The following is a 27,248-nucleotide window of genomic DNA, read 5'->3' as shown; positions in this document are numbered from 1 at the left end:
GGTTGTATCCCTCTCCATTACTGCCTTTCAGATCCCAGCATTTCACCTCAAGCAGCTGTTTTCCCTTGTCTCCCCTAGAGATATCCCTTGGCTTCCCCGGAGGTTACTCGGGTCCAGAGGCTGCTGGCCGTACCTGCCTTCTCTGGTCAGTTTTGCCCTCTGAGCCCTTGGTATGTCTTTCATGAATCAAAATCCATATATGTTTGTTACCTCCCAAGACACTGCCAGGTTATTTTTTCATAATTGCTACTTTTCTTTTTATTATTCCATTTGAAATTTTTTTAATTTGCTGGTTTGGTAACACAAAGATTTAAGCAATTCATTGCTGAAATTTATTTCTCCTATTTTAGAAACACATTTGTCATTGATGTTAAGTGAGTTTGAGATGAATAGTTAAAGTCATGAGCTCTTTTAAAGTCCTGTTACCTCATTTATTGTGCTAAGCCCTTAGGATTAAATAGTGAACAAAACAGACATAGTCTTTGCCCTCTTGGCACTTACAGTGAAGAAGAAATAATCACATTGAGCCTGTTGAACAAATAATATGTTAGCTATAGTACATATTTGATAAATGTAAAAGGAAGTTTATATCAAAGTAACCTCTGAATTTATATTTTTCCTTCTATGTCAGCATTACTTGTAAATGAACACCCTAATATTCATCATTATTTTAGAATTTGATTTTGATTTTTCTTTGTGTGTGCCAGTGAGAGTTTGATTAATCAAGGACCGGGAAAAGAATGACAAAATAATCCTTAAATTCTACAATTTTTAAAAATATGTTCTATCTCTTTATAAGGGAGACGGGCAAACTAGCATGTATTGTGCTTCCACTAAGTAACAGCCCTGTGCTTACTGGACATGGTATACAAATAATACCGTTTAATCCTTAAAATAACCTTACCCTCATTTTACAGAGAGGTAGGAGGAGTTCAGTAATATTAGTAGGACTGACATTGTCAAATATGCGAGGAATGAATCAAAGAGAAACCCAAGGTGTTAGTAGAGAAAGAAAAACATCTGGAAGTACCTCTTCTCACTTCCCTTTTTTTCTTCCTATAAGATCCTTCTTGATGAACTGTCTTCTACTAAGCATTGGGCATCCATGCATGTTTCAGACCACAGTGGATTTCACTACCGCCAGTTTTTGATAAAGTCTTTGATTAGCCAAACTGTGATAGACAGTTCTGTATTGGAGCAAAACCCTTTGAGAAGTGAGCCAGCCCTGGTTCTTCTAAAAGATGAAGAAGCAGCAGCCTCAACAGAGGAACCGAGGATTAATCTTCCCCATCTTCTAGAAGAAGAAGTGGAATTCACCACTGATCTCATTGATACCTACCCAGGACATGAAACTCTATGGTGTCATAGGTAAGAGAAGGAAAAACCCAACCCTATATGAAACTATGCTTCCCTTCATGAAAGCCACAAAAGGTCTTACATGTAACTTCTGCCCCCTTAGGTAGATACTAGAAGGGGTTTCACTTATATCATCATCAATAGGAGGTTCCTCACTCAGATCTTTGCCTATGGCTTGGGATGGTGGTATTCAACTTTGTGTAACAATAACTTTTGTTACTTCTAAAACAAAACACATGTTTCTGGGTTCCTCCTTGGAGATTCTGATGTTTAGCATATCTGGGATGGGATGCTGCCATCTGTGTTTAAAAAACAAACAAAAAGCCCTAACAGATCATGTTGACACACAGGGTTTAGAACTATTGACTAGACCCTGAGAATAAGTTGACATTTTTTGCTTTTTTAAAGGAATGTGTAAGAGGAGGGCAGGACTAGTAGGGAAGAGTGAAAAGCGGCCTCATCTCCTGAGTTCTGACTACATTTGATAGGAAAGTAAATTTTATGTTGGAATGGACTCTGGGTATGTCAACCCTTGCTTGGGTTTTTTTTTTTTTTAGTTGAGGTTTTGGTCTTGCAGATTTTTTGTTGTTCTTTTGTATTTAGGCATATTAATAGCAAGGTTTGGGAATTTTTAAAATTTCGTGTGTTTGAAAGGTAGCTAGACGCACAGAGCAGAAACTTTCTTTGTTCGTATAAAGGTTAATTGGAGTTTGGATTGAGGAGAGAGAAGAGACAGTTTGGGATGGCCTGTATATAACACAGGCCAGTGTTCCACTGGTGCCTTGTTGCCCTTCGGCATCTCAGCTGTTCTTAAGTTCTACCCTCCGTAAAATGGGTACTTTATGTACTTCCTATCTACTTCGGAAGATGCCGGGAAAATGAATAGAATTATCTCTTAAGGGCTAACACTTTCTAATATGAATGATGGAAAATAGCAGCTTAGAACCTGTGTAGTTTACCTTACCGTGTACAGTAGATGTGCCTCCCAGTGAATCGGCTTTTTGGAGATAGGCATATGGATTTTCATTTTTACAAACAGTTCCAGGTGATTCTGAGGGCATGAAAACTGCCGCCCACAGTGGGAGAACAGGAACTGTGTCCTTTACCATACTTTGCTCAGAGCCCAGCACGTCCCCACTGGATGTGGAAGTTTAATGAGGCAGTAGCAGTGGATTCAGGGACAAGCTCAGTTGGTTTCTAGATAATAAGACCAATTGCCATGGATCTGTCGTGCTTATTAAAGCAGGTATTGGGTAGAGGCCACAGACGAAGCCTCTGGAGAAACTGTTTAATCCTCTTGTCTCTGAATCACTTGTCTTTTAGGATAGCGAGATTAATTTTTGGTTTGATTTGGTTTTATAATTTATAGCAGAAATTGAGCTAAGACCTATTTCTAATTTCTTATCATAGTTACCAAAGAATAACAGCACCATCATGTCTTTGTCATTTCAGTAAACGTTTATTGGAAAACCATTGGGGTAGTATTCCTTTTCACAAGCAAACCAGTTAACTGGGGTTGTAAGGCTTTGTCCAGTTACCCAGAGACTTCATCTTAGTTCCTTTCCCTCCTTCCCCCAGATAACTCTGGGTTTTGAAAGAGGCAGGGAACTAAGTAGTATGTATTTTGAAATTATCAACTTAGTTTTTTGTTTTTCCTGAAAAGCTTGACTGTGTGATGTGATTTTCTTTTCTCTCTTCTCCTCTTTCCTCTTTCCTCTTTCACAGAAGGCATGTCTTCTACCTTCAGCATCATTTAAATGGCAAGTTTCCTCAGAGCATGACCCAGTTGTCACCTGCAGACAGCCCTAGGGGCACTTTGAGTGACTTGCACCTCATCCCAGCAGGCCCCCACACGTCTCAGGCAATGGAGGTGGATGGACTGAATGACTTTAGCAAGCAAGGCTATTCCCAGGAAACCAAACGCCTGAAGCGGACCCCAGCTCCAGATTCCCTAGGCCTAGAAATGGAGCACAGGTTCATTGATCAAGTATTGTCCACCTGCCGGAACGTAGAGCAAGCCAGGTTTGCCAATGCATATAGGAAATGGCTGGTTACTTTGAGTCAATGAAAGGGGTGGATGAGTCCTGCAAGGTTCCCCTTTTAGTGCAATATTACTTTCCTTTCTTATTTACATAGTTGCATGGACTATTTGCTATTCTTGGCTAACCATACGTTCTTTGTATTTAGGTTAAAAATCCTTAGTAACTCATTTTATTTATTTTGTTAAGAACTGGCATTCCCTTTGGGCATAAAATAATTGCATAGTTCCTTCCTGCTGAACAGTGAGTCTTAAATCTTTTCTTTTTAATTTTTTGTCCTTTTTATTTCTACATGTAGGACTTCTTCTTACTTGCTTCTCCTAATTGGTTCATACACACTCCCACCTCAGTGCAACTGCTGCATAGGCTCATTTTTTTAAAAATTAAAAATTTATATTGCAGCTTAGCTTAAGATTAATGCAAAATGACTTGATCTGATTGTTTTGAGAAACAAACGACTAGATGGATAGATATGTGAAAATACAAACCGTGTCTCTTTCTCTAGCATTGTTCTACTCAAGTTATAGACTAACATAACCAAAGTCAGAAGTATTGGGATTTATATGAAAAATATGCTTCCATTGTAATCTGTTTTTAAAATGGTTATTTAGGAAAAAAACTAATTTTAAGAATTTATGTAATTACAGTACTGGAAAATTATTTTTATTACTAGTTTTGATAGGTTATTTTTATCTCAAATTTGGTATATGCCAAAAACACTCAAGTCAGCCCTTATAAAATCAATTTTTTTCCTAAAAACCTGGAATGCCATTTTAGTTATTACTACTTTACTTTTTTCCTTCCAAATTTACTGATAAAAAAATGAGAGAAATATACATAGAAATGCATCCATAAAATCTTCCTTTTTAAAAATATATTTAAGTTATTGAGAGTACACTGGATAAACTACAAAATTTTTGTGAAGCGACTGTTAAAAGTTTACTGGCAAAAGCCAGGGGGAAAGAATAGTTTTAAAGATTAGTTCTTCAACCTTTATTTTAAAAATAAAAACAAAAAAACTTTGATACTGAACTTATCAGGGATGAGGTACCAAAGTATCTATCTTATAGCTGTATCTTTTCAATAACAAGGGCTGGGATTTTCAGGTTGATGATACGGGGGTGGGAGAAGGGCCGGGTAATGTCTACTTTCTTTAATGTATTTACCTCTTTGTAAATGGTCTGTGTTTCTTCATCCCGCATACCTTTTTCCTTATTTTCTCTCCTGTCTCACTATTATGGAAACCCTGGACTTGACGTAGGTTCTTTGCCTTAAGGGGAAAAGAAATGGGTCCTTTACTTAGGCATCATGATTTTGTTAAGTGGCAGACTGTTGAACTGAGTAGCCTTAAGGACCCCAGAAAAATTGTCCTGCCTGGCCCCCATAGACAGAAGCTGCTCTTCTCTCTGGGCATAAAAAAAATACAGCTTTTATCACTTAGGTGAGAAAATAATTGCCATTATGAACATAATTCCATGGTCCTTATGTACAAAGCATATTTTGACCAGATGTTCATGAATCAAATACCTCAGGGTCTGTCTAGACCTCTATGGATCAAACCATTAGCTTATGATTTTTAGCTCCTATGGAGGGGAGGGGAAGCAACAGCACAGAGAAGACATAGGAGGCTCAGCCCATTTCACTAAAACATGTCACCAAACTCTGGCCTCGTTCTTTTTCTAAGCATCACTTTCAGTATCCCAACTCATAAGGCTTCTTACGCTTTGATGTGAGAGAGCATCAGGGAACAACTATAGATAACACCCTATGAAACATCAGCTAAATTTTTATAATGCTTCATGCTCTCAGTACCTTTTTATACCTTCCCAGAGTATCTTGCCCATCTTTAGTGTTGATTCTCTTCATGTGTTTTAAGGCTCTTAACCTACCCCTTTCTGAAGCCATTCAGTCCTTTAGTATATCTTGGTCACTTGTCTTCCTAATAAGGTTTTAAGAAGTTAGTGAAAACACAGATATTCAAAAAGATACTGCTTAGTATGTTACTTTTGTGTGCTATTTTATTTCTAAATTTTTCGTTTTTCAAGCAGTCATTAACAAAAAAACTTAATATTGCCCTATATGGTTGTGTTTTTTACCCTAAGTGGTCTACATTTAAACTCACTAGCTATAACATGATGCCTCTTTGACTGAATGAACTCATGCAGTGGAAACTCATGTCTTATATTCAAGGGCTTGTTGGTCTTTTTTTTTTTTTTTAATAAATATTAGTTGCTAAAATGGAAACGATAGTTTAGATTGACAGACATTTCATTAAACTTTCACTGGAACAATAATAAGTCATCATACCATCCTGTGGATTAAGAATACTACTGACAAGCAAAAAGCAATAAAATTTGTAAATATCCATTCCCCTCCCCCCCATAGCTTTTTTTTTTATTATGCCTATTTTGGTAATACAGTGTTTCTGAATTCCACTGTGTGCCTTGCACATTATAAGAACTCATTAAATATTTATTAAATTAATGCATGATTAACTGAAGAAGGGAAAGATGGGTCATGTGTGCTGGACAGAGTGCATGGATGACTAAGAACTGATGAATTAGTGCAGCGGGCTGTGAGTGAAGGATGCACTCCAGCTACATGATGCTGAGAGGGAACTATTGCATATAGAACAAGTTCCTGTAGATTTTTTTCCTTCGTTTATTTGCCTTGTTTAAGCTTGTTCAAATCCCAGCCAAGAAATGCAGCTCTGTAATTAATTAACTGTACTTTAATATATATTAAAAATTTATCAGACTTCACAGAACTAATGAAGCCCATTTGCATTAAGAACACTATGGTTCATTTATGTCAGAGGACAGATTTGCCAACAGAGCCTCTCAGGCATCTGGAGAAATCCTTTGATTTCACCAACTCATAGATCTGTATCTCTGTACGTGCGTGGGTAGTCATTTTATGCCTCTCCTTAGTTTTCCCCAACTTGAACTGTGGACCTTTTAGGTATTTCCTAAACCTGCGTGAGGCACTTTTTAAGCCTAAGGATTTGATACCGATCGGTGTCCCCTTTTCTTTTCTAGGTTTTAGCATTTCATTACCTCTTTAGATGCTCTGGGCCCAGACTTTCAGTCATATTTCCTACCCTATGGTACAGTTCTCATTTAAATTAAAGGATTCATTAATTATTAAAAGGATTAAATGTGTACAGGTTGCCATTAAAAGCCACTTGAACCTTCAAATTAGGGCTTATGTGATGAAAGATGTAGAAACTAAAGTTCTTGATTTTTATGTGGTAGCTGATAGGAAAGCATGTATAGTAGACTGTGTCATTTTGATTATGTTCAGGTCATGCCCGTTCGTGCTTGTTGATACTTTTGTGTATGTGTGTGCGCGCGCGTGCATGAAGAGAGAACCTTTAATGTTGCAAACAAATTGTCAGTCTAGTAATTTTATATAGCACAAGGTGGTATCTGACACAGGAGCTAAATACAATTTAGGAATGCAGCTAAATATAATTTAGGAATGCAGTTACCAGTCTAATCTCTGTACTTTAACTAACCCATTGCCATCAAGTTGTTTCTGATTCATAGCAACCCTGTAGGACAAAGTAGAACTGCCCCATAGGGTTTCCAAGACTGTAATCTTTATGGAAAGCAGACTTCCACATTTTTCTCTAAGGGAGAGGCTGATGGGTTCAAAGTGCTGACCTTTCAGTTAGCAACCAAGCATTGTAACCACTCCACCACCAGGGCTCATGTCCATACCTTAGTTCCCCTGAATTATAAAAGATGCTAAAGATTTAATTATAAAAGGAAGTAACATATGATCTTTTATTTGGTAAGAGGGTGTAAGCTTACTGTTACTTGGTTACTAGAAAGTTATGTTTAAAAATAGAAAATTTGAACAACATTGTAACAACCAAACCTTTTGTCTTTTGAATGAATTTCTCAAGTGGAACTACTGTGCAAAGGCTAGCATTTTGCAGTGCAGCCGCCTCCCCATGCCTGAGTGTGCTCTGTTACCTGTTATGCTCCTATTCAGTGGAGAAGGGTGTGGGGGCACAGGGAAGCTTAGGCAAATTCAGTGTCATGAAGGCAGTGTGCAGGAAAAACCAGACCCCGAGAATTCTACTTACCCTTACACAGTGTCTTTTAAAAAACAATTGTATGTAATTGTTAATTTGAGTGCCTTTCTTTCTTCTTTTGGAGCAAGATTATATTTAAATCTAATGTTCAGGCAGAGAACAGAAGACTTTTGCTAAGTAGGCAGAAACTGAAATCATTGGAAGCTTTGTCAGACAGTTGATCGTGAGACTCATTATTTTATTTATTCCTCTTGCTAGGCACGGGTTGGCCCCGTGGAGTATTTTATCCTTTAATGATACTGATCTGAGCAGGTAGGATTAGTGTGGTATCATTAATTACCGTTTTTAAGCAGCCTACCAAGAAGAAATAGGTTTTTTTTTCCCCATGACAACTAATTTTGGGGGGTGGCAGGCATCACATTTAGGGGGCAGCATGTGTGTATTTACAGATCAGCCTACAGCCTGTGTAGCCTCAAAGGAGAACTGGTGGCACTCTCCCCGCAAAGAAAAGCCAGTTGTCCTAGTGAGTCCTTTGTCTCAGTTTAAGGAGCTTCCTTCCCTCCCATATTCAGGCCTAGTGCAAGATAGTTGAAAGGGAGAAAAATGAGACTTTGTCCTTTCAAATATTGGAGGAAAAGAAGGATATACTGAGATCGATTTTTAAATGTGGCATTTTGGTTATTTGTGTATAGTGAGGGGAGGGATAGGAATTCCATATTCCAAGATAGCAAATAGTTTTTAATAATAATTTCATAAAAATACATAGCTGAAGATTCCAAAGTGCTTTACAGAGAACTGTTGAACAATACGTTCCTAAAGGGCAGCAATATGTCGTGCGAAGTGGGGACAGAAAACCAGTGTGTGAGTCGTGGATTTGCGGGCAGGGGGTGACCTCACACTCCCAGCTCTGACTTCTCTACTCTCATCAGGCCATGCTAACACTGTAAAACCGAATTCTTTGCTTAAAAAAATACAGAGCAGTAGCAGTAGCATAGCCTGCTGATAAAACCTCGTGCTTGCAAGAATATTAGCTATATATCATTCGTGCTTTCTGGATACTGATATTGTCCACAAAGCTAACCCTGGCATTTCTTTTATTAGTCTGTTGTTATTCCTCAGGGTGTAGAAGATTTAGGAAATTTAGGACAAAAGTTTTATATTCAGTGGCAAAAATATGATAAATATATTATAGTTCTTAAAATTTTAGTACAGATAGTATTTTTTATAAACCACTACCAGTGCAGTAGCTAGTAGACTGCTCTGTTGCTGCCTCCTCATGTCACTGCTTCTGTCTCTGCAGCTCTGCGATGGTGTCCTCTAATACGTGTCTTCTATGGAAATGATTCTCTGTAATATGTGTCTTCTACGGAAATGATTATTATATTCCATGTTTGGCGGGGTAGGGGTGGGTGATTGTGTTTTTGTTTTAGTTGTCATCAATCTCAATTTGATGAAATCCTGTTGAGGAAAATGCATGCTGTTGTTTTTCAAACCGACAGCTAGTTTGTTTCCTAACGTTTCAGTTTCCCTGAGAGAGAGTGCTTGATGTGCAGACCCCGGGCATGTGCAACCTTGCGTATGCCTTGTACATTGTGGGAATTCACTAAATCAGAAGGGTTTAAAACTAGCTTATCTCTGTCTTGTCGCATAGGCCACGCATTTAGTAGCTCTGGGAGAAATAAAACATTTTACATTAAATATATAATAAATTAAGTTCAGATGTGCAAGGCATAAATATAACTATACAGCATCGTAAGTGAAAGATTCTTGTAGGGCGTGTGTGTGTGTGTGTATACAAATATATGTATATATACACGTTTAAATGAGATTTGGAACTTGGATTTATATAGTGGTTCTACAAAGAATTTTATCCAAAGCATTATTTTTCTATATGTGAAAATGCTCCTATTTAAGGCAGTTTTCTTTATTAGACCAACTCCCTCCAGCAAAGTTGGCAAACTAACACAAGTGCCCATGTGCCTGAATTAACCAGATGTTTGTGTAAACTGATTTTACACAAATCAGACACCTGTGTAAAAAGTCTTTGGTGATTTGTGAATCGTGACTTTCTGGGTTTTCTTCCATACCTTTAGGGAATCAGCCTTCATTTTATGTATGGTAGTCCCTTTCCTCAGAGTACTATGCAGCATACTCCAGAATGCTTAGTTAAGTTTATAAGGTAATGGATAATAAATTTGATGTTTTTTTTTTAATGTCATAGGGATATACACCTTCACATGTCCAAATGTCTACTCACAGAGCAATCTGTTAGAAATACTCATGTATTTTTCTCCCTCACAGTGTCATCTTGTATTTGGAGCAGGTTATCTTTTTCTTACTGGTTAATGAGTGAGTTTAGACTGAGTGCAATCATAGTAGGTGCTCAGTAAGTAGTTGACAATTACTCAAACATCAAAAATAACTGAGCTTTAAGAAAGGGAGACTGTTATCACCTTTTTATGAGGAATATATTTGGTAGAGTAATATATATTTTGAAATTGAAAAATTATATCATGACATGGTTACTAGGCTTATTTAGGGGTGGAGTTAGTAACATGTAATAAGAATATTTATGTAGAACACGGTCTGAAGGTAGGCAATGTGAAAAGTTTGTCATATCCTCTTGTGCAATGCACATTAATAAATGTGATTAAATGTCTTAATAAATAGGTTGCTGAGCTCTAGAAAAAACTACTGTAATCTTTAGCAGTTTTTATATCGATATCCAGTGTTATCTGGTTCAGCTTCTGTTTATTTCTCCCTAAATCTTGGCTGCTTTCCAGCATTCTAAAAGTGATAATGATAAAATGTGAAGTGACATTAAACAGCTTCTACTTACTTGTTTTTTCAGAACATCTTTAAAATGTGGGGGACATTTTATAAGTGGTAGAGTAGCTTCAGAACCTGTTAATTTGTGGTTTTCAGACATTTTTTAGAATTTACCTGATGTAAACAGATAAAAAAAACTTTTTTTTTTTTTTTTTATCTTAAACAGATAAAAACCGTTTTAAAAAACATTCCAACCTGAGCTGGGCACCCACCACTGTGTGTAGTGAAGTGTAGCTAGGCATTGCCTCATGGCAAGGTTCTCCATGCCTGGCTGTGATGGTGGCTTCGGAGGGAGGTGACCACAGGTAGTATTGCGTTTTGGTATTTTTGGCACCAAGAGAATAACACAATGCATGGTAGATTAATTCACTGTTTTTGAGTTGGAAAAAGTAAAAGATAGGTATTAAAAGTATGCCAAATATTTATACCGTCTAATACAAATGCTTAAAAAAGGAGAGGAGAGAACGATGAAAGGTCAGTACTTTTTTTTTTAATAGGTTCTAAAATTGGTTTTTAAAAAAACCCAAGATTCTTGAATATTAGTTGGTAGTTTAACATTGAGGGGCTTTAATTTAAGGGGTCATTCTCAGATACTATATTCTGCTATTTGAATTCACCATGTGTATGAATTTTACATTGCTTGAAGATTTTCCAAAAAATAGAATATTTAGGTAAGTTACATTCAGTGTTTTTAAGATTTTCTTATAGTTTATGTCTAAATGTACAACTTATATATAGGATCTGTGGTGCGAGGTCAGATCCTGGGCATTAAAGATGAGTTTGGCTAACTTACTTTCCTGAGGATACTAGTTATCTTCACTCTGATTGCACTGCTGTCTTTCTGAAACTTTTTACCCCAACAGTGCTGTCTGTATTGGTATTCCTTTATTTAGCTCTCACTGTATTTTAATTGACTTTGATTAAGGATTAGATATTTTTTGTGAATTCTTTTTACACTTCAGACACAGAGGGATAAAAGTAAATTTTGAAATAAGGTGTGTGCAGGGTGTACTTTACGGTGTTCTGAGAGCTGGCACTGCAGAGCGCTTCAAGTAGGCTGCTAAATGACTATAGGTTACCTAGAGCACCACTGTCCGGTAGAAATGTAATAGGACCTATGTCAGTAGTTTTTAATTTTCTAGTAGCCACATTTAAAAGAGTAAAAAGAAATGAGGGGAAATTAACTTTAAAATATCTTATTTAACCCAGCGTATAATCATGTAATCAATATAAAAAATTATTAATGAGCTATTCTTTTTTTTTTTTCTGTACTAAATCTTCAAAATGCAGTGTGTGTTTTGCATTTACAGTGCATCTCAGTTCTGACTGGCCACATTTCAAGTGCTCAATAGCCACACGTGGCTAAGGGCTACCGAACGGGACAGTACAGATTCATAGGGTACAAAGTATGATTTTTGTTTTTTAATTGGGAGTTGGTGGGGTAGGCATGAAAGTATGGTACTTTAAAAATTACTTAGAATATTTAGAAAAGTGTCTAATAGACTTGCCCACTCCAGTTTTCCTTTGGCTTCCTTTTAACTTTGCTCTAGAAGTAGGATCAAGCTGTAATGGTTTGCCAAGCATTATTTAAGAAGGAAGTAATTCCATACCATGTAAAATACCATGATACCTTGATTATAAAAACACATTATTAGCAACTTTTTTTCCAATTATGTTCACTAAATTCTGTTCTTTTTCTTCAAAATAATAGCTTAAATTGCATGTTAATTGTATATCTGTACCTATTTCGTTTTTATATTATTCTTAAAATACAATAATGTGTATCAACAAACAGCCCTAGTAACTCTAATCTTCCTATGCAGCTGTCTTCCAGTACTTACTGGTATACTTATTAAGTTGTGATAAGTTGCAGAAAAGTAGAATGAACCATTCTTTTTTCCATTAGATTTGTTTTATCATGTGACCATGTAACAAGCCAGCTATAAATTATTGTATTTCTGTAGAATATGGAAAATAGTGTTTATGTCTTACCTTTGCTAAATGTTTGCAATTTCTAAGTAAACTTTTCATCTTCTAAAATGAATGTTGTGTGATTTTATTTTTACTCATGTTATTATTGTTGTCTTAAACTCTGCCCCGGTCTGCCATGCTGTCCAGTTTCATTGCCCTGTTGGTGGTCGGGGGGTGGAAGTGGAAGCTCATGTCCAAGAACAACTAATAATTTGATTACCTGCAACTGTAGAAAGAATAGAAATTGCAGCTGTTCCTAGGAAATACAAAAATGTATTACAATCAGTCATCAAAAAGAAACTAGAGAAATTGTCACAGTTGTCTTTAAAGTGCATCCAGGGTGACCAATTGACTTAGAAAACCTTCATGAGTAGATGTGCATTTTCCCATATATTTCAAATGAAGATATAGAACACACTGAATTACTCAGTTATTTCAGTGTTGTATCCCATGTTTCCTCAATCCCGAGTCTCATTTCTGTGTGCAGTAAGCCAGATACAGCATTCTGAGTTATTTAAACGATTTAGTAGAATAGATAGACTCGGAAAAGTATTTGATGAGGTGGATACTTCTATTACTCATATTTTAAAGATTTCAAATGGCGTTTTGTGGGAGAGGCCTTTATAACTTTGTCCCATGACTTATTTTATGGTTATACTTTAAAGAAAGAGCTACTGTAACCTATGTCTATTTTTGCTGGAAATCAGGAAGTAGAATTTAGTTCCATCATGCTAAAGTACCATAAATGATATTTAAAACCACAGTGTTGTGTTTTGCTCTGATATACTAATGAAGGGAACTAGCTTTCTAAAGACAGTTTCAATTGAATAAGTAAGCATATTACATAAGAGGTTTGGAAGCAATTGATGTAGTATTAGCAAAGTGATTTCCTGGGATATTGCTTAACTGGAAGCTTCTTGAAATGAAAGATTATTAACAACAAAAGATGCAAGGTAATCCACTAGCCAGTTAAATAAATTAGTGTGATAAACCTTGTGTCATTTGTCTACATTTAGTAGATAACCACCATTTTTCTCATGTTGGAAGCTGAAATTTTTGCTTTTGGGACTCAAGATTTAAAGAAAAAAAAGGAAGATATTTTTTAAAAAGAAATTCAATGGCATGGCTCATCTGCTACTAACTCACTCAAAAATGGCCAGATCGGGCATCAACTTTATTTAAAATAACAAGTTAGAGTGGGCCCTTTTCCTGTGAGAAGTACAGTATTGTGTGCATGCTGTGCTACAGTATAGGGAACATTTTGTTCTGTTTAACATGGGGTTGCCCTGTGTCAGAGCTGACTCAACAGCAGCTAACAACAACATCCCTCACACGTGTCGACGCTTATGAAAGGGTTTAAATTTGACGGACTCGGGAGGTTAGAAATTAAAGGGTAGATTTCTTTGGAGACACTTACACCCCCCAGTGGAGGAAGGGTAAAGGTAACTTCCCCCTCACCTCAAGCCTACTGAGAGGTCTCAAGAAGCGTTCTCTTAAAGTTTGTTCTGTTGTGCATGGGTTTGCCATGAGACAGGTACCCACTCATGGGCAGTTAACAACAGTTTATGTAACCAATTCCCTGTTGATAGTCATTTAGGTTACCAACTCATTATCAACAAATGCTACATTCACATATACACGTCTTTATGCACTTGTACAACTCAAAAATGCCTGAAATCTCTGAATATTTTAGAATAAACAGAAATCAGTTACTCGAGAATTTTTGCATGAAAAACCCATAGAAATGAAATTGTTGGGTTAAAGATTATTGCTGAGCAGGCCTTTTCAAATTTACATTGAACAGAAATATTTTCATTTAAGGGAACATTTCTGAATGGGTAGAGTGTACATAGAATCAGTAACATGGAGATTTGCCACAGTCTGCTTTCCTATCATTTGTGTGTGTGTGCGTGCATGCATGTGTGTGAAAGAGAGACTCTCCTTTTGTTTCTTTGGTTACCATGGCATGAAAGGAATGAAATGGCCCTGTATCCCACACTCAGTACCGCTGTTGGAATGCTGCCACTGTGCCTCCAGATTCTGTTTTCCAAAGTGGGTTTTGTGCAATGACTCACTCCTCCTATGTAACACCTGTCACCATGGCCAAGTTATCTATCAGACACAATAGATAGAGTGCCTAGGGCTTACAATATTTTTAGGGGCTGTAGTGCAATCAATTGCTTAATATGGCTCTTCTAGCATAGTCTTTGTGACTCACACACAATGGTTGATTGGGACTATGCAAATAAGGCATGGGGAACTTGTGGTTGGTTGGGGGTTGTGTGTCAACTTGGTTGGGCCCTGATTCCCAGTATTGTGTGGCTGTCCTCCACTTCGTGATCTGGTGTCATTATCTTCCATTTTATGGGTTGTAAATTCTAACCTCTCTATGTTAACGAGAGCCCTGGTGGCACAGTGGTTAAGAGTTCGACTGCTAGCCAAAAGATCGGCAGTTTGAATCTACCAGCTGCTCCTTGGAAACCTTATGGGGCAGCTCTACTCTGTCCTATAGGGTCACTATGGGTTAGAATTGACTCGATGGCAGTGGTTTGGTTTTTTTATGTTTGATATGTTAATGAGGCAAGATTAGGGTAGGATGTATCGAGTCACAGCCTTACAGGAGGGTGTGACTTGGGGCCAACCCTCTTCAAGTCACACCCTTCCCTTGGATATGGCCTGTATCCAAAGTATATGTGTGGGTGCTCTCATGGGGCTCTCTCTGTCTCTGCATCTGGATCCTCTATCTGGCCTATCACTGTCTGACCTCTGATTCTTGGGCATGAGCCAGCATCCCGCTGTCTGACATACAGATTTTGGGATTCACCAGCTTCAGCAGCCCCATGGACAATAACCTATTGTCTGACCTTATTGGCCACCTTCCACAGCATTGAGAGCCAGGAGCCTTGTCAGCTAGCCTGCTGATTTGGGTTCATCAGCCTCTGCAGCCTAAGCCCAACCCACAGATTTGGAACTTGCCAGCCTCCACAACCATGTGAGCCATTTTCTTGATATATGGGTTCCTTAAGACACTACAGCCTAATTACAGAACCATAAGACAGGAGGGAGAGTACTGAAGGGAGGGGGAGTAGTTGGTGTTAGAGATGATAGAGTGGTAGAGCAATTTGGAAAAGTTGGACATTTGAACATCTTTAAACTCTGCCTTATAGGAACCAGCCTTGTGAGGATTCTGATAAACTGTTCATTTGGTGTCAGAAGTGGGATTCGCTGCAATGGCCCAAACTCATTGAAATATGTAGTTTTAGAAAAAAGAGGATAAACGAGAAAATGAGAAACTTTTGGTTTCTGAATGGGATAAAAAAACATCCATTGACTGAAGCAGCTGTTATGTTGCAATCAGTTACCCAAGGCAAAAGCCATTCGTGGGAATTAGGAGAGATAGATCTAACTCCTCAAGAATTGGCTGGTTAGATACATACAAAAATAGCAATAAGAAAAGGGCCAGACATGCAATTTCTTGGTTTGTATTATCAATACTAGCTACAATGGCAGAAAAAAAGAATGTGGGAGCGGATTTTAGCACTGAACAAAGCCCATATCCGATCCGGTCAAAGCTACAACTGCTAGTCTCAGGGCTGACCTCAGTGGCAACCTGGAAAGGAAAAATTGTGTCAAACAACAGGAAGTACCCCTATGACTCTTAGTCACCAAGCAGGTAGTCAGAGGGGGAATGGGCAAAACCAAGAAACTATTGAAACCTGGGGATATACAGTAAAGGAGTTGCTTCAACTTGTAAATGGGTATCGTCAGCTTCCTGAGAACTGTTACTGAAATACATTGTGAGAGCAGCTAATTTAGGGGCAGTGTCTAGTTTTGAATGCTGCAGAACAGAAGAGTATGTTTGAGTTGATGCAAGACCCAAAACTCACTATGGAACAGTCAGAAATGATGATACAAGATCCAGTTACACAACAGGTTAACCCGAAGGGGACAGCCAGCCTGGTGGAATGGGTAAAATTTGCAGTGAGATTTGTTTACCCTGAGAAAGGAAACTGACCCTCTCCCCTTCTAAATACCCAATAGGAAACTCCAGAAAAAACAGCTGATGTGCTGCTTATGCAAGCCATGCTAGCATGCCTTTATGGCGATCAGGATATTCATCTAATGAGCATACCCCTTACACCGGTCATGGCAGATACGATATTTATCTACAAGGGCACCCCATGGAACCTTGCTTCTGTGAAACAAAGCAACAGTCTGAGAAGCCTTGTGAGATCTGTTGGCACAGCTTCCCCTCATGGTTCTTACAAATGCAAAAAGCATAAAGATGATTCATAGGATAATAGGAAAAGGCAGTGGGAAAAGAACCCCAGCAAGACAGAGATTTTTAGATGGTTACTAAGAAATAGTATGACTATAGAGGACATTGATGGAGTTGAGACAAAGGCTCTAGTGCAGCAGTACAGGAGCTTGGGTGGACCAGTGAAAATTTCTGATGGTCCCCCAACATTAATGATGCCTAAACAAGTCCTATTCACCCCAGTTGGGAAGAATTTAGTCATGGAAATTTCCACCTGGGACTATTTGAGCAGAAGCTTAGCTAGTTGATCAAGATAAGGATTGATGAGGGGGCCAGGGTCTTCTGATCCGGCCCCCAGCAGGGGACCCGAGGCCATATGCACATGTGCAGGTGAAATGGCCCTGGGTTAGAGAAGAGACTTTCTTGGAGCTCCTGGACACACAAGCCCAGTGTAGGATAATCCCAAAACCTGTCAATAAAATCTTGAAGGGGCTAAGTTTAGTCTGGGAGGGTATGGGTATGCAATGGTTGATGGGACTAAGGTGAGAGTTTGGATGAGAATTAGGAAATTTAAAGAGATCTATTATGAAGTAGTTACATCTCCCTTACCTGACTGTATTATTGGTATGGATATTATGTCAAATTGAGGAACACTCCCTCTACCTGATGTTGTAAAACTGAAGGCATGTAAGTCTGCCTTTAGGCCACTATTGATTGGACATGCTAAGTGGTTGAATTGTCCAAACCCACTCAAGTTGTTAATTTGAAACAGTATAGGATACCTGATGACAAAAGGAGAGCACTGCTTTGATTTAAAGACATGCTAAAGGCTGGAGTGTTGGTGCCAAAAAATTCTCTGTATGACAGCCCTGTATGGTCCATGTAAAAGGCAGATGGCTCACGGAGGCTGACAGATTACTGAGGCCTAAATAAAGTAGTGCTTCATGTGGTTTCAGCTGTTTCAGACCTGTTATCAACGGTCAGAAAACGCAGCAAGCTAAAGGAGGCTGGTACTCAGTGATTGATATTGCATGCCTTTTCCTCTGTCCCAGTCTCAGAAAAGAACCAGCCAGTTTGTTTCACATGGGAAGGATCCCAGTTTACTTTCACTGCATTGACACGGGGTAACTTGAATTCACCCACTTAGTGTCACAGTTTGGTTAGAAGAGACTTGGTTGGACTTGATGTAGATCTCGAGTGTAGTGATACATTATATTGATGATATTATGTTAATATCAAACTCCAAAGAACAGGCAGGGCTGATTTGAATGCAGTGGTGGCCCACATGTCCAACAGAGACTATTTAATCAACCCAGCGAAAATCCAGAGCCCTGCCCAAATGGTGAAATTCTTGGGAATAACTTGGGTAGGAGCCACCTGTGACATTCCACAGGCAACCAAGAATAAGTTGTTGTTGCTACCTACCCCCAAGACTAAGCGGGAGGCCCAATATTTGGTTGGTTTATTTCAATTTTGGAGAACCCATATGTCACATCTGGGACTATTGCTGTCCCCCATTCATAAAATCATTTAGAAGAAAATTGCATTCAAATGGGGGCCAAAGCAACAGCAGGCTATGTCTGAATTAGAAAAAGTGGTCTCGCTCTCCCTGCGTTTAGGCCATTATGATTCATATTTGGACATAATTTTGGAGGTGTCTGACTCACGTGCTTATGCAAACTGCAGCCTAAGGCAAAAACCTAAGAATGCCACTCAACAGCGACCACTGGGATTCTGGACTAGAAAATTTCCAGACGCTGCAGCACGATGCATGCCATTTTAAAGGCAATTACTCGCCAGCTATTGGGCATTAATTAAGACTGCCTGAAATACCTATAATGTCTCAGGCGATGTCAGAGAAACACTCTAATAAAGAAGGCAGTGCTCAAAATAGTTCCAAAATAAAATGGAAATGGTTCATACAAGCACAAGCTACTGGGGGAATGCAGGGAGGCACCTACCATATCCAAGAGCAGGTAGCCTGTTTTCCTATAGGTCTACCCTGGAACCACCTGAGAAGATGCCAGAGCCCATTGCTACATGGACAGTGCCCTACGAACAACTTTCTGCTGACAAGCAGAAGGCTGCTGGGTTCACAAATGGCAATTCCAGGGTATGTGGACAACATGTCACGTGGAAAGCTGCTGCATTAAGACCAGCAGATGGAAAGACTGATTGAAGAAGGTAAGAACAGATCAGCTCAATAGGCTGAACTGACCTGTGGTGGAAGAATGGCACAATGGTGAGAGCCCATATATTTGGATTTGTATCAATTCATGGGCAGCGGCCAACAGCCTGGCTATATGGTCAGGCAAATGGGAGATAGAAAATTAGACTATTAAGGGGGACACCTGTGTGGGACATGGACCTATGGAAAGCACTCTGGGAATTTAGAGTGTGCATTAGACTAGGACATGTCAATGACCATCAGAAGAACCCCCTTCCTGGATCAGGTGATTGGAATCAGCAAGTGGACCTGTTGGTATGCTCACTTGAGGTGGCCAATTTGGCCCATGAAATGAGCAGATATGGGGGTGCTGCAGCAATGCAGAGGTGGGCTGAATTTGGACACATCCCTTTTGTACCCTCTGAGGCACAAAATGCCAGTAAGGACTGCTCTGTCTGCCAGCAAGAAAGACAGAGGTTGCAGATAGCTATGAGACAGATTCCCTGGGGGAAAGCCCTGCACATAGCTGGCAAGTCGATTATATTGGACCAATGACACTGGTGGCACCAGGCAGCTACAAATGGGTCTTCACAGGAATAGGTATTTAATCTGGACTGGGCTTTGCCTATCCTGTGACAGATGCAAATGCCAAAAACACCGTTAAGGGACTGGCACAAAAGATACTATACCAATTTGGGCCACCAACTTAATATTTCATCAGACCAGGGAACACACTTCACAGCCCACAGGTTGCAGCAAGGGGCCAAGAAACATCACATTAAAAGGACATACCATATTGCATACGACCCTCAGAGTAATGGTTTGATAGAAAAGTGGAACAGACAATTGAAACATTTGTTACCTAAAATGGGAGTTAAAGTCATGAAGGGCTGGCTCACACACCTTCATGAGTGTGCTCACACTCAACATGAGGAAGACTAAGGGAGGATCACCACTGGACAGATTCCTACACTTCTCTGGGGGACCTGGAAAGAGGGGTAGGGGAGGATGCTGGTGCCACTGTACAGTTCTTTCCCACATTATCTAAAATTGCTTTTTTCCTGTCAGATGCTGTGGTTCCAGGACCAGTGATGCAGCTATGGGTGCCAGAAGCAGGAGTGATCTCTAAGCGAGAGACTGTAACTATACTGCTGAACCTATGCCAGAATCCCCGAGGACCTGATGGGATGGATTGTACCTTCCCCCTATCTGGCAAAATTGGGGTTGACAGTGAAAACTGCCATATTGCCTAGTGTGCAAGATAGTCCACTAATGTTGTACCTCTGCAACCCTACCCAATATGAATGGAAATGGACTGAGAATCACTTGCTAGACTGGTCTTGCTACCAGCAATCTAGACTGGCACAGTATCTGAACCTGACGTCCCCTCCCAAGATGGAAAAGTTTGGGTAAAAATAAGTGATAAATGGAAGAAAAGAGAAATAATAAATGAAGGTAAAGGAATGAACAATGGGTTATGCAGCAGGGGAAATCTAACTTTACGCTGATACCTCTAGAGGGACTCAGAGGCCAGAAAGGATGAAGATGAGACGTACTTTTGGAGAACCTGACCAGATCAGAGGGACACCTACAACAGACCTGAATGGCTGAGTAACCTCACCCTTAGGACTCTTTTGCCCTACTGAAGGACTAATTGTTAATGACTATTTGGAACTGGTAAAATGATTGATTTTTAGTCCTTCAAGTATGAAAGAGTCAATGGCTAGAAGAGCCAGGGCGTGGCCTGCAGTACAATGAATTACCTAATATGGCCCTTCTAACCGTAGGCTTTGTGACTCACACACACTGATTGAGTGGGACTATGCAAATAAGGTGTATGGAACCTGTGATGGTTGGGGTTGTGTGTCAGCTTGGTTGGGCCATAATTTCCCGCATTGTGTGGCTGTCCTCCATTTTGTGATCTGATGTAATTATCCTAATTATGCTCCATTTTATGTATTGTAAATCCTAACCTCTATGTGATAATGAGGCAGGATTAATGTGAAGTATATCTTGAGTTACAGCCTTGCAGGAGAGTGTGGCTCAGGTGCCACCCTTACTCAAGTCGTGCCATTTCCTGGGGTATAGGCTGTATCCAATAAATATGTGTGGGTGCTCTGGTGAGGCTCTCTCTTTTCCTCTCTCTCTGTATCTGGATCCTGCAACCAACTCATCACTGTCGGACCTCTGGCTCCTGGGACTTCAGCAGGCAGCCTGCTGTCTGACCTGTTGATTCTGAGATTTACCAGCTTCCACAGCCTGTGAGCCAGCAGCCTGTCGTCTGGCCTGCCAATTTGGGTTTGTTGGCCCCCACGGCCATGTGAATCAGGAGACACCTATGCCTGACCCACAGATTTGGGACTTGCCAGTGTGAGCCATTTTCTTGAAAGATGAGTTCTGTGAGCCATTGCAGTGAATTACGGAACACTTTTTTTTTTAAGACGGGATGGAGAGTACTGAGGGGAGGAGGAGCAGTTGGTGTTGGAGACAATGGAGTGCTACAGCAGCTTGGAAAAGTTGGACGTTTGGGACATCTTTAACTCTGCCTCAGAGGAACCAGCTTTGTGCTGATCTTTATAAATTATTTATTTAGAGGCCCACAAAAATACTTTAAAATCAGAAGCAAAAAAAAAAAAAAGAACTTTTAGGTCAAAGAAAATGTTTTCTTATGTATTACTCTATTTGTCATTATACCAACAGGGTTATAAATTATACCTTCATTTTATTTTATTTTTTTTATGGTGGAAGGGCCTTATGAAAGGAATAGTGCTTAGGACCCAAGAAAATGGTAATGTGGCCAGCCCTGCCTGTCTCTCAAAAGATTTCTAACAAAAGGAGCACTAGAAGTTTGGTAGATCTTGTATCTCCAGTCCCCTCCTGGAAATTCACAATTACAGGCTCAGAGAAACCCTGCAATAAAGAAGCCTGTAAATTTAATTTATTCTAGCATTCGACAGGCGCATTTGATCCTGGAGCCTTTTTTCTTCCACATAATGCCAGCTCTCTTCCCTTGGAGCTAGTGATCCATGGAAGAACTTGGGAAATACGTGACTTTCTACTACATTAAAATTAAGATCCCACATTGATCAAGATGGCCTGTAGCTGAAATCTTGCAGCCACCTAAAAACAAAACAGACTGTGCAGAAGCTTAAGGGATTATTCTTGATTTTATGCAAGTTAACATTAAAATGCTTATCTGATGCTCTTCGAGCCGCGTGTTAGCAACACATCCCTACCTATCCCCTTGGCAAGAGAATTTTGTTGTTGCACAAGTTTCAGATTTACACTATACAACTCACTGAGATCCTTTTCAGTTCAGTTTTCTTGATAGGTTTGCAGCAGCATGAGGATGAAAATAATTCCTAACTAAGGTGAAAAGCTGCTTTCCTGAATCTCAGAACATGATATTCCTTAACCTAGCAGACCTTATTAAGAGTGACTTAAAATCTGTCAGCTCTCAAAAGGCTTCCCCAGTAACAGATTTCTTGGTTCCATCTCAGTACCTGCAGTTCCCATAACCACGGCCTATTCAATTTAGCAGTGCTCGGCTGCATGAATGCCGAAATTAAAATGTGCTTTCAAAATTCAATCCACCGCAAAATGGACCTCACTTAGAAGCATCTCCACGGTCAGATTTAATAAGAAGTTATGACCTGAAAGTGGAAGGCAGAAGAAGGATGAATTTCTCTGTGGAATAAACCACAAGTAAAAAGTTTGTTTTGATTTGTTTATGCTGACTAATGTCCTTTTTTAAAGTCAGTTTTCTATTTGACAGAAAAAGTCAAAGACCCTTAATCCTTTCTTCTCAGTTTTTAGAAAGTTTTATCAGGAAGATGATCTTTTACTTTTCTGGAAGCAGACACATTTATCTGCCCATTAAAAAAAAAAAAAACACTGCTGTCGAGTCGATTCCCACTCACAGTGACCCTATAGGACAGAGTAGAACTGCTGCATAGGGTTTCCAAGGAGCACCTGCTGGATTCAAACTACCAGTCTTTTGGTTAGCAGCTGTAGCTTTTAGCCACTAAGCCACCAGGGTTTCCAATCCACAGCGTTTTAAAATATATATATACATGCACACACACATATACTTACATATATATAAATATGTATATGTCTTAGTCATCCAGTGCTGCTGTAACAAAAATACCACAAGTGGATGGCTTTAACGAAGAGAATTCATTCTCTCACAGTCTAGTAGGCTACAGGTCCAAATTCTGGGCGTCATCTCCAGGGGAAAGCTTTCTCTCTCTGTCAGCTCTGCAGGAAAGTCCTTGTCGTCAATCTTCCCCTGGGCAAAGAGCTTCTCTGCACAGGGACCTTGCATCCAAAGGATGTGCTCTTCTGGCTCTTGTTTTCTTAGTGGTATGAGGTCCCCATCCATGTCTCTCTGCTCACTTCTCTCTTTTATATCTCAAAAAAGACTGAGTCAAAATACAATCCAATTTTGTAGATTGAGTCCTGCCTCATTAACATAACTTCCACTAATCCCATCTCATCAACATCATAGAGATAGGATTTACAACACATAGAAAAATCACATCAGATGACAAAATGTTGGACAATCACACAATACTGGAAATCATAGCCTACCCAAATTGATGGACATATATTTTGGGGGGTCAGAATTCAGTCTATGACAGTACATATGTATGTATTATAGATTTCTCACCTGGAAGCAACTCATAAGCCTTCTGAATAAATGGAAATCATCAAGTTAGGTAATCATAACATTTTTTTTATAATTAGGAAGCAAGATTCCTTTTAAGAAAAAAAACTTTTTACTTAAACATAGACCTGACTTTCTCTTATAAGAAGGAGAATTGATTGAATACATAGTATTTAACAAAACAAATAAACAACAAACATTTGGCCAGGCCCTCCTTTGTCTTTGATCACAGCCGGTACATGTCACTGAAATTGTTTACAGGCCTGTCTGCCTTCCTTAAAATAGAAAAAAGTTCTTGAGGGTAGAAAGCTTGGACTCTCAAATGCCTACCGAAGTGGCTAGCATTTACTAGGATCTTTATGCATGTTTGTGGAATGAAGATCTACATAGTGGCTTTTTGATAGTATAACCTACTTGAAATGTTTAACATGGCAATACGACTATTAGTTATATTGTTATTGTTCATCTAGAATACTGACTAATACTGTACAAGCATGTGGGGATATGGGGAAAAACATCTAAGAAGAAGTGCTTGAAACTAAATAGAAATTCACAGGATCTCACTTCTGGGGGGCAGGAGGGTGTTTGGGGACAGTGAGAAAATGAATAAGAATTTATCCCCGAGTCTTGCAGAGGGGATAAAGCTCTGATGAAGTTGCTGACACTCATTTTACTTTATTATTAAAGCCTTACCAATGTGTGGGAATATTCCAAACTGAGGCGCCTCCTGGAACAGGTCACTAACCCCAATCTGAATCATACTCCATATTGTTAACTACACTCCATGTTGAATCAGACTTGAACTTGACCAAATCCTCTGCCTCTGCATTTCTGAGAATGTAGCCTGTCACTTCCCTAAAATTTAACGACTCTTAGCAAATAATGGTCGGGTGAGAATGTGGCTGTTCCGGGAAGGGTTTATTAATTATGGTGGTAGTGGTCTCTCCCTGCCCCTTCCTGGTTTGCTGATGTTAAAAGAAGATTATAATGTTGATGGTCTCTCACTTTTACACTTGATCATGCGATGTCAGGCACTTACCCTCCCCAACTTGCCATACCGAAAGCTCACCTCTCCTTCGGAAAGGGGAGAACACTTGGTAGATTCCTCTGTTCTGTGTTTCCCCAATTCTGGACTTGTATAACCCTCAATAAATCTCTTTGCTTTCACTTTAACAGAAATGAGCATTCTTACTCTTTGACACAAAAGCTCTTTATTTGTGAGTCAGTAGACATATTTATAACTCCCCCCCCCAGGCTATTGGATGCTAATAAAAATATTAACAAAGAAATAAAAAATAATTTTAAAGGAAAATCAATTTGACAGTCTTCTTGAGCAACTTAACTGGAGCAATTGGAAGAATAATTAGTAAATATATGAATCACCCTACAAATATTCGATGAGTACTTAGGTACTCTACAACATGTTAGATGTTTGATGGAGGAAACACCAAAGGAATATAATTGATATGCAAACATATTTATTTAGAATGAGAAAATCAATCACAAAAATTATAAAGTTTAAAAAGCTGACAAGTAGGCAGAGCCAAGATGGCAGAATAGACAGACACTTCTGGTGAGCCCTCCTTACAAGAAAGACCTGAAAAAACAAGGAAAACGAGTATATTTGTGACAAGCTGGGAGCCCTGAGCATCAAAGGCAAGCTTAAACAACGAACTGAGGGGCAGGGGGAGGAAGAGACCGTTCAGAAGTGGAGAGGAGTTACCAGACCTGAATCGCAGGGAAACCTCAGGCACCATTCCCGGAGTAGTGGTGGCAGCGGCGGCAGGCTGGTACTAGCATTCGGCCGCAGTTTCCTCAGGGAGAAGCAGCCGGCCACACAGCCTACTCACACATCCGGAACCTGAGGAGAACGGTGCTCTCGTCAAAAGCTAAGTATTTGCGTGTATTTTACTGTGCCCCCCCCCCGCCCCCACAAGCCAGCTTCAGCGGCTGAATCCCTGGGCCTAAGATAGACCCTGGTGAGCACCTAGAGCCATCCTCCTGGCCTTAAAAACAAAAAAATTTTTTTTTTTTTTTTTTTTTTTTTGCAACTGGAAAGATAATTTTCTAGCTCCATTAACCGGGGAGCTCAGGACAGAAGCAGCTCCTGTCCAGGCATAAACTGCCCTTGGACCTTGAGCACCTTTCCCTTCTGCATATACATGTGTGGGCCTATTTCGGGAGAATAGGCCCTTGTTGGCAGATTCCAACTATTTCAGCTGTGCAGTGGAGAGGTGGGTGTTTGACGTTTGACATTGCTTTGCCTATTAAACAAGGTCCTCACCTACGCACATCAGGGACCTAAGGACTGGTAGCTCCACTCAGGTCACCCAGCCCCCTGCGGCAAGGGTCCAAAGATAACTGGTACCTCCCAGTCCTTACAACCAAAAACTTGGGGTGCCCATGGTCCCTCTGCAGAACCCACCCACCAGCACGCTCTAGGGAACAGAGACGCATTTTCCTCAGAGACACTTGGGGGTCGGTTCTCAGGCCCCTGCTTTGTTCAGAGCATGACCCCTTGCTGCAATCAGATACCGGTATATATGCCAATCACCCCTGCCACTCTAAGACTGTGAGACAGAGTCTGTACCACACACTTGATGATCAGCTACCTGGGAACCTGAGCTGAATTCATACAAGAAAACTGAATGGATTCCTAGACTGATATACCTGATAACAGCTCTAGCCAGCTGGGGAGAGGACACCAGAGCTCCAAAGGCAAAAATAATCAAGCTAGCTCACTCAAGCAACCCATGGGGTATACCGAAACAAAACAAAGCCAGCAGCTACAACACAGTAAGCAAGCATAAACTAATACAATAACTTAGAGATGGGTTGGAGACAACAGTCAATATCAAGTCACATAAAGAAACAGACCATGATCACCTCAACAGGCTCTCAAAACAAAGAATCCAGGGATCTTCTAGATGAAAGTGCATTCCTGGAATTACCACATGCAGAATACAAAAGTTTAATATACAGAACCCTTCAAGACATCAGGAAGGAAATGAGGCAATATGCAGAACAAGCCAAGGAACACACAGATAAAGCAACTGAAGAAATCAGAAAGATTATTCAGGAACATAATGATAAGTTTAATAAGCTGGAAAGATCCATAGACAGACAGCAATCAGAAATTCAGAAGCTTAACAATAAAATTACAGAATTAGACAACTCAGTAGAAAGTCAGAGGAGCAGAATTGAGCAAGCAGAAGCTAGAATTTCTGAACTCAAACATAAATCACTTGGCACTAATATATTTGAAGAAAAATCAGATAAAAGAATTTTAAAAAATGAAGAAAACTTAAGAATCATGTGGGACTCTATCAAGAGAAATAACCTACGAGTGATTGGCGTACCAGGACAGGGAGGGATAACAGAAAATGCAGAGAAAATTGTTGAAGATATGTTGGCAGAAAACTTCCCTGATATTGTGAAAGATGAGAAGATATCTATCCAAGATGCTCATCGAACTCCACATAAGGTAGATCTGAAAAGAAAGTCACCAAGACATATTATAATCAAACTTGCCAAAACCAAAGATAAAGAGAGAATTATAAGAGCAGCGAGGGATAAAAGAAAAGTCACCTACAAGGGAGAGCCAATAAGAATAAGCTCGGACTACTCGGCAGAAACCATGCAGGCAAGAAGGCAATGGGATGACATGTTTAAAAAATTGAAGGAAAAAATTGCCTGCCAAGAGTCATATAATCCATCAAAACTGTCTCTTAAATATGAAGGTGAAATTAAGACATTTCCAGATAAACACAAGTTGAGGGAATTTGTAAAACCCAAAACTACAAGAAATACTAAAAGAAGCTCTTTGGTTAGAAAATCAATTTTATCAGGAATCAACCCAAGACTAGAACACTGGGTAGAGCAGCCAGAAGTCAACCCAGACAGGGAAATCGAAAAAA

At 39.6% G+C, this 27,248-nt stretch overlaps 1 protein-coding gene across 2 annotated transcripts in view; it reads left to right on the top strand.

Annotated features, from left to right (window-relative positions):
• Window positions 1–12,246, top strand: part of PTAR1 (protein prenyltransferase alpha subunit repeat containing 1) — a 63,888-nt gene extending 51,642 nt beyond the window's left edge. For both annotated transcript variants that reach the window (XM_049895524.1, XM_049895525.1), the window contains 2 exons: window positions 1,064–1,368; window positions 3,082–12,246. In XM_049895524.1, coding sequence (XP_049751481.1) covers window positions 1,064–1,368; window positions 3,082–3,424 — 648 coding nt within the window. In that variant the 3' untranslated portion in view covers window positions 3,425–12,246. The remainder of the gene's footprint in view (window positions 1–1,063; window positions 1,369–3,081) is intronic.
• Window positions 12,247–27,248: the final 15,002 nt, after the last annotated feature.

The sequence above is a fragment of the Elephas maximus genome, chromosome 9 (assembly GCF_024166365.1).
Source record: "Elephas maximus indicus isolate mEleMax1 chromosome 9, mEleMax1 primary haplotype, whole genome shotgun sequence".
Classification (NCBI taxonomy): domain Eukaryota; kingdom Metazoa; phylum Chordata; class Mammalia; order Proboscidea; family Elephantidae; genus Elephas; species Elephas maximus.
Note: the sequence above shows the minus strand (reverse complement) of the source record. Positions and strands in the feature narration are given on the sequence as shown.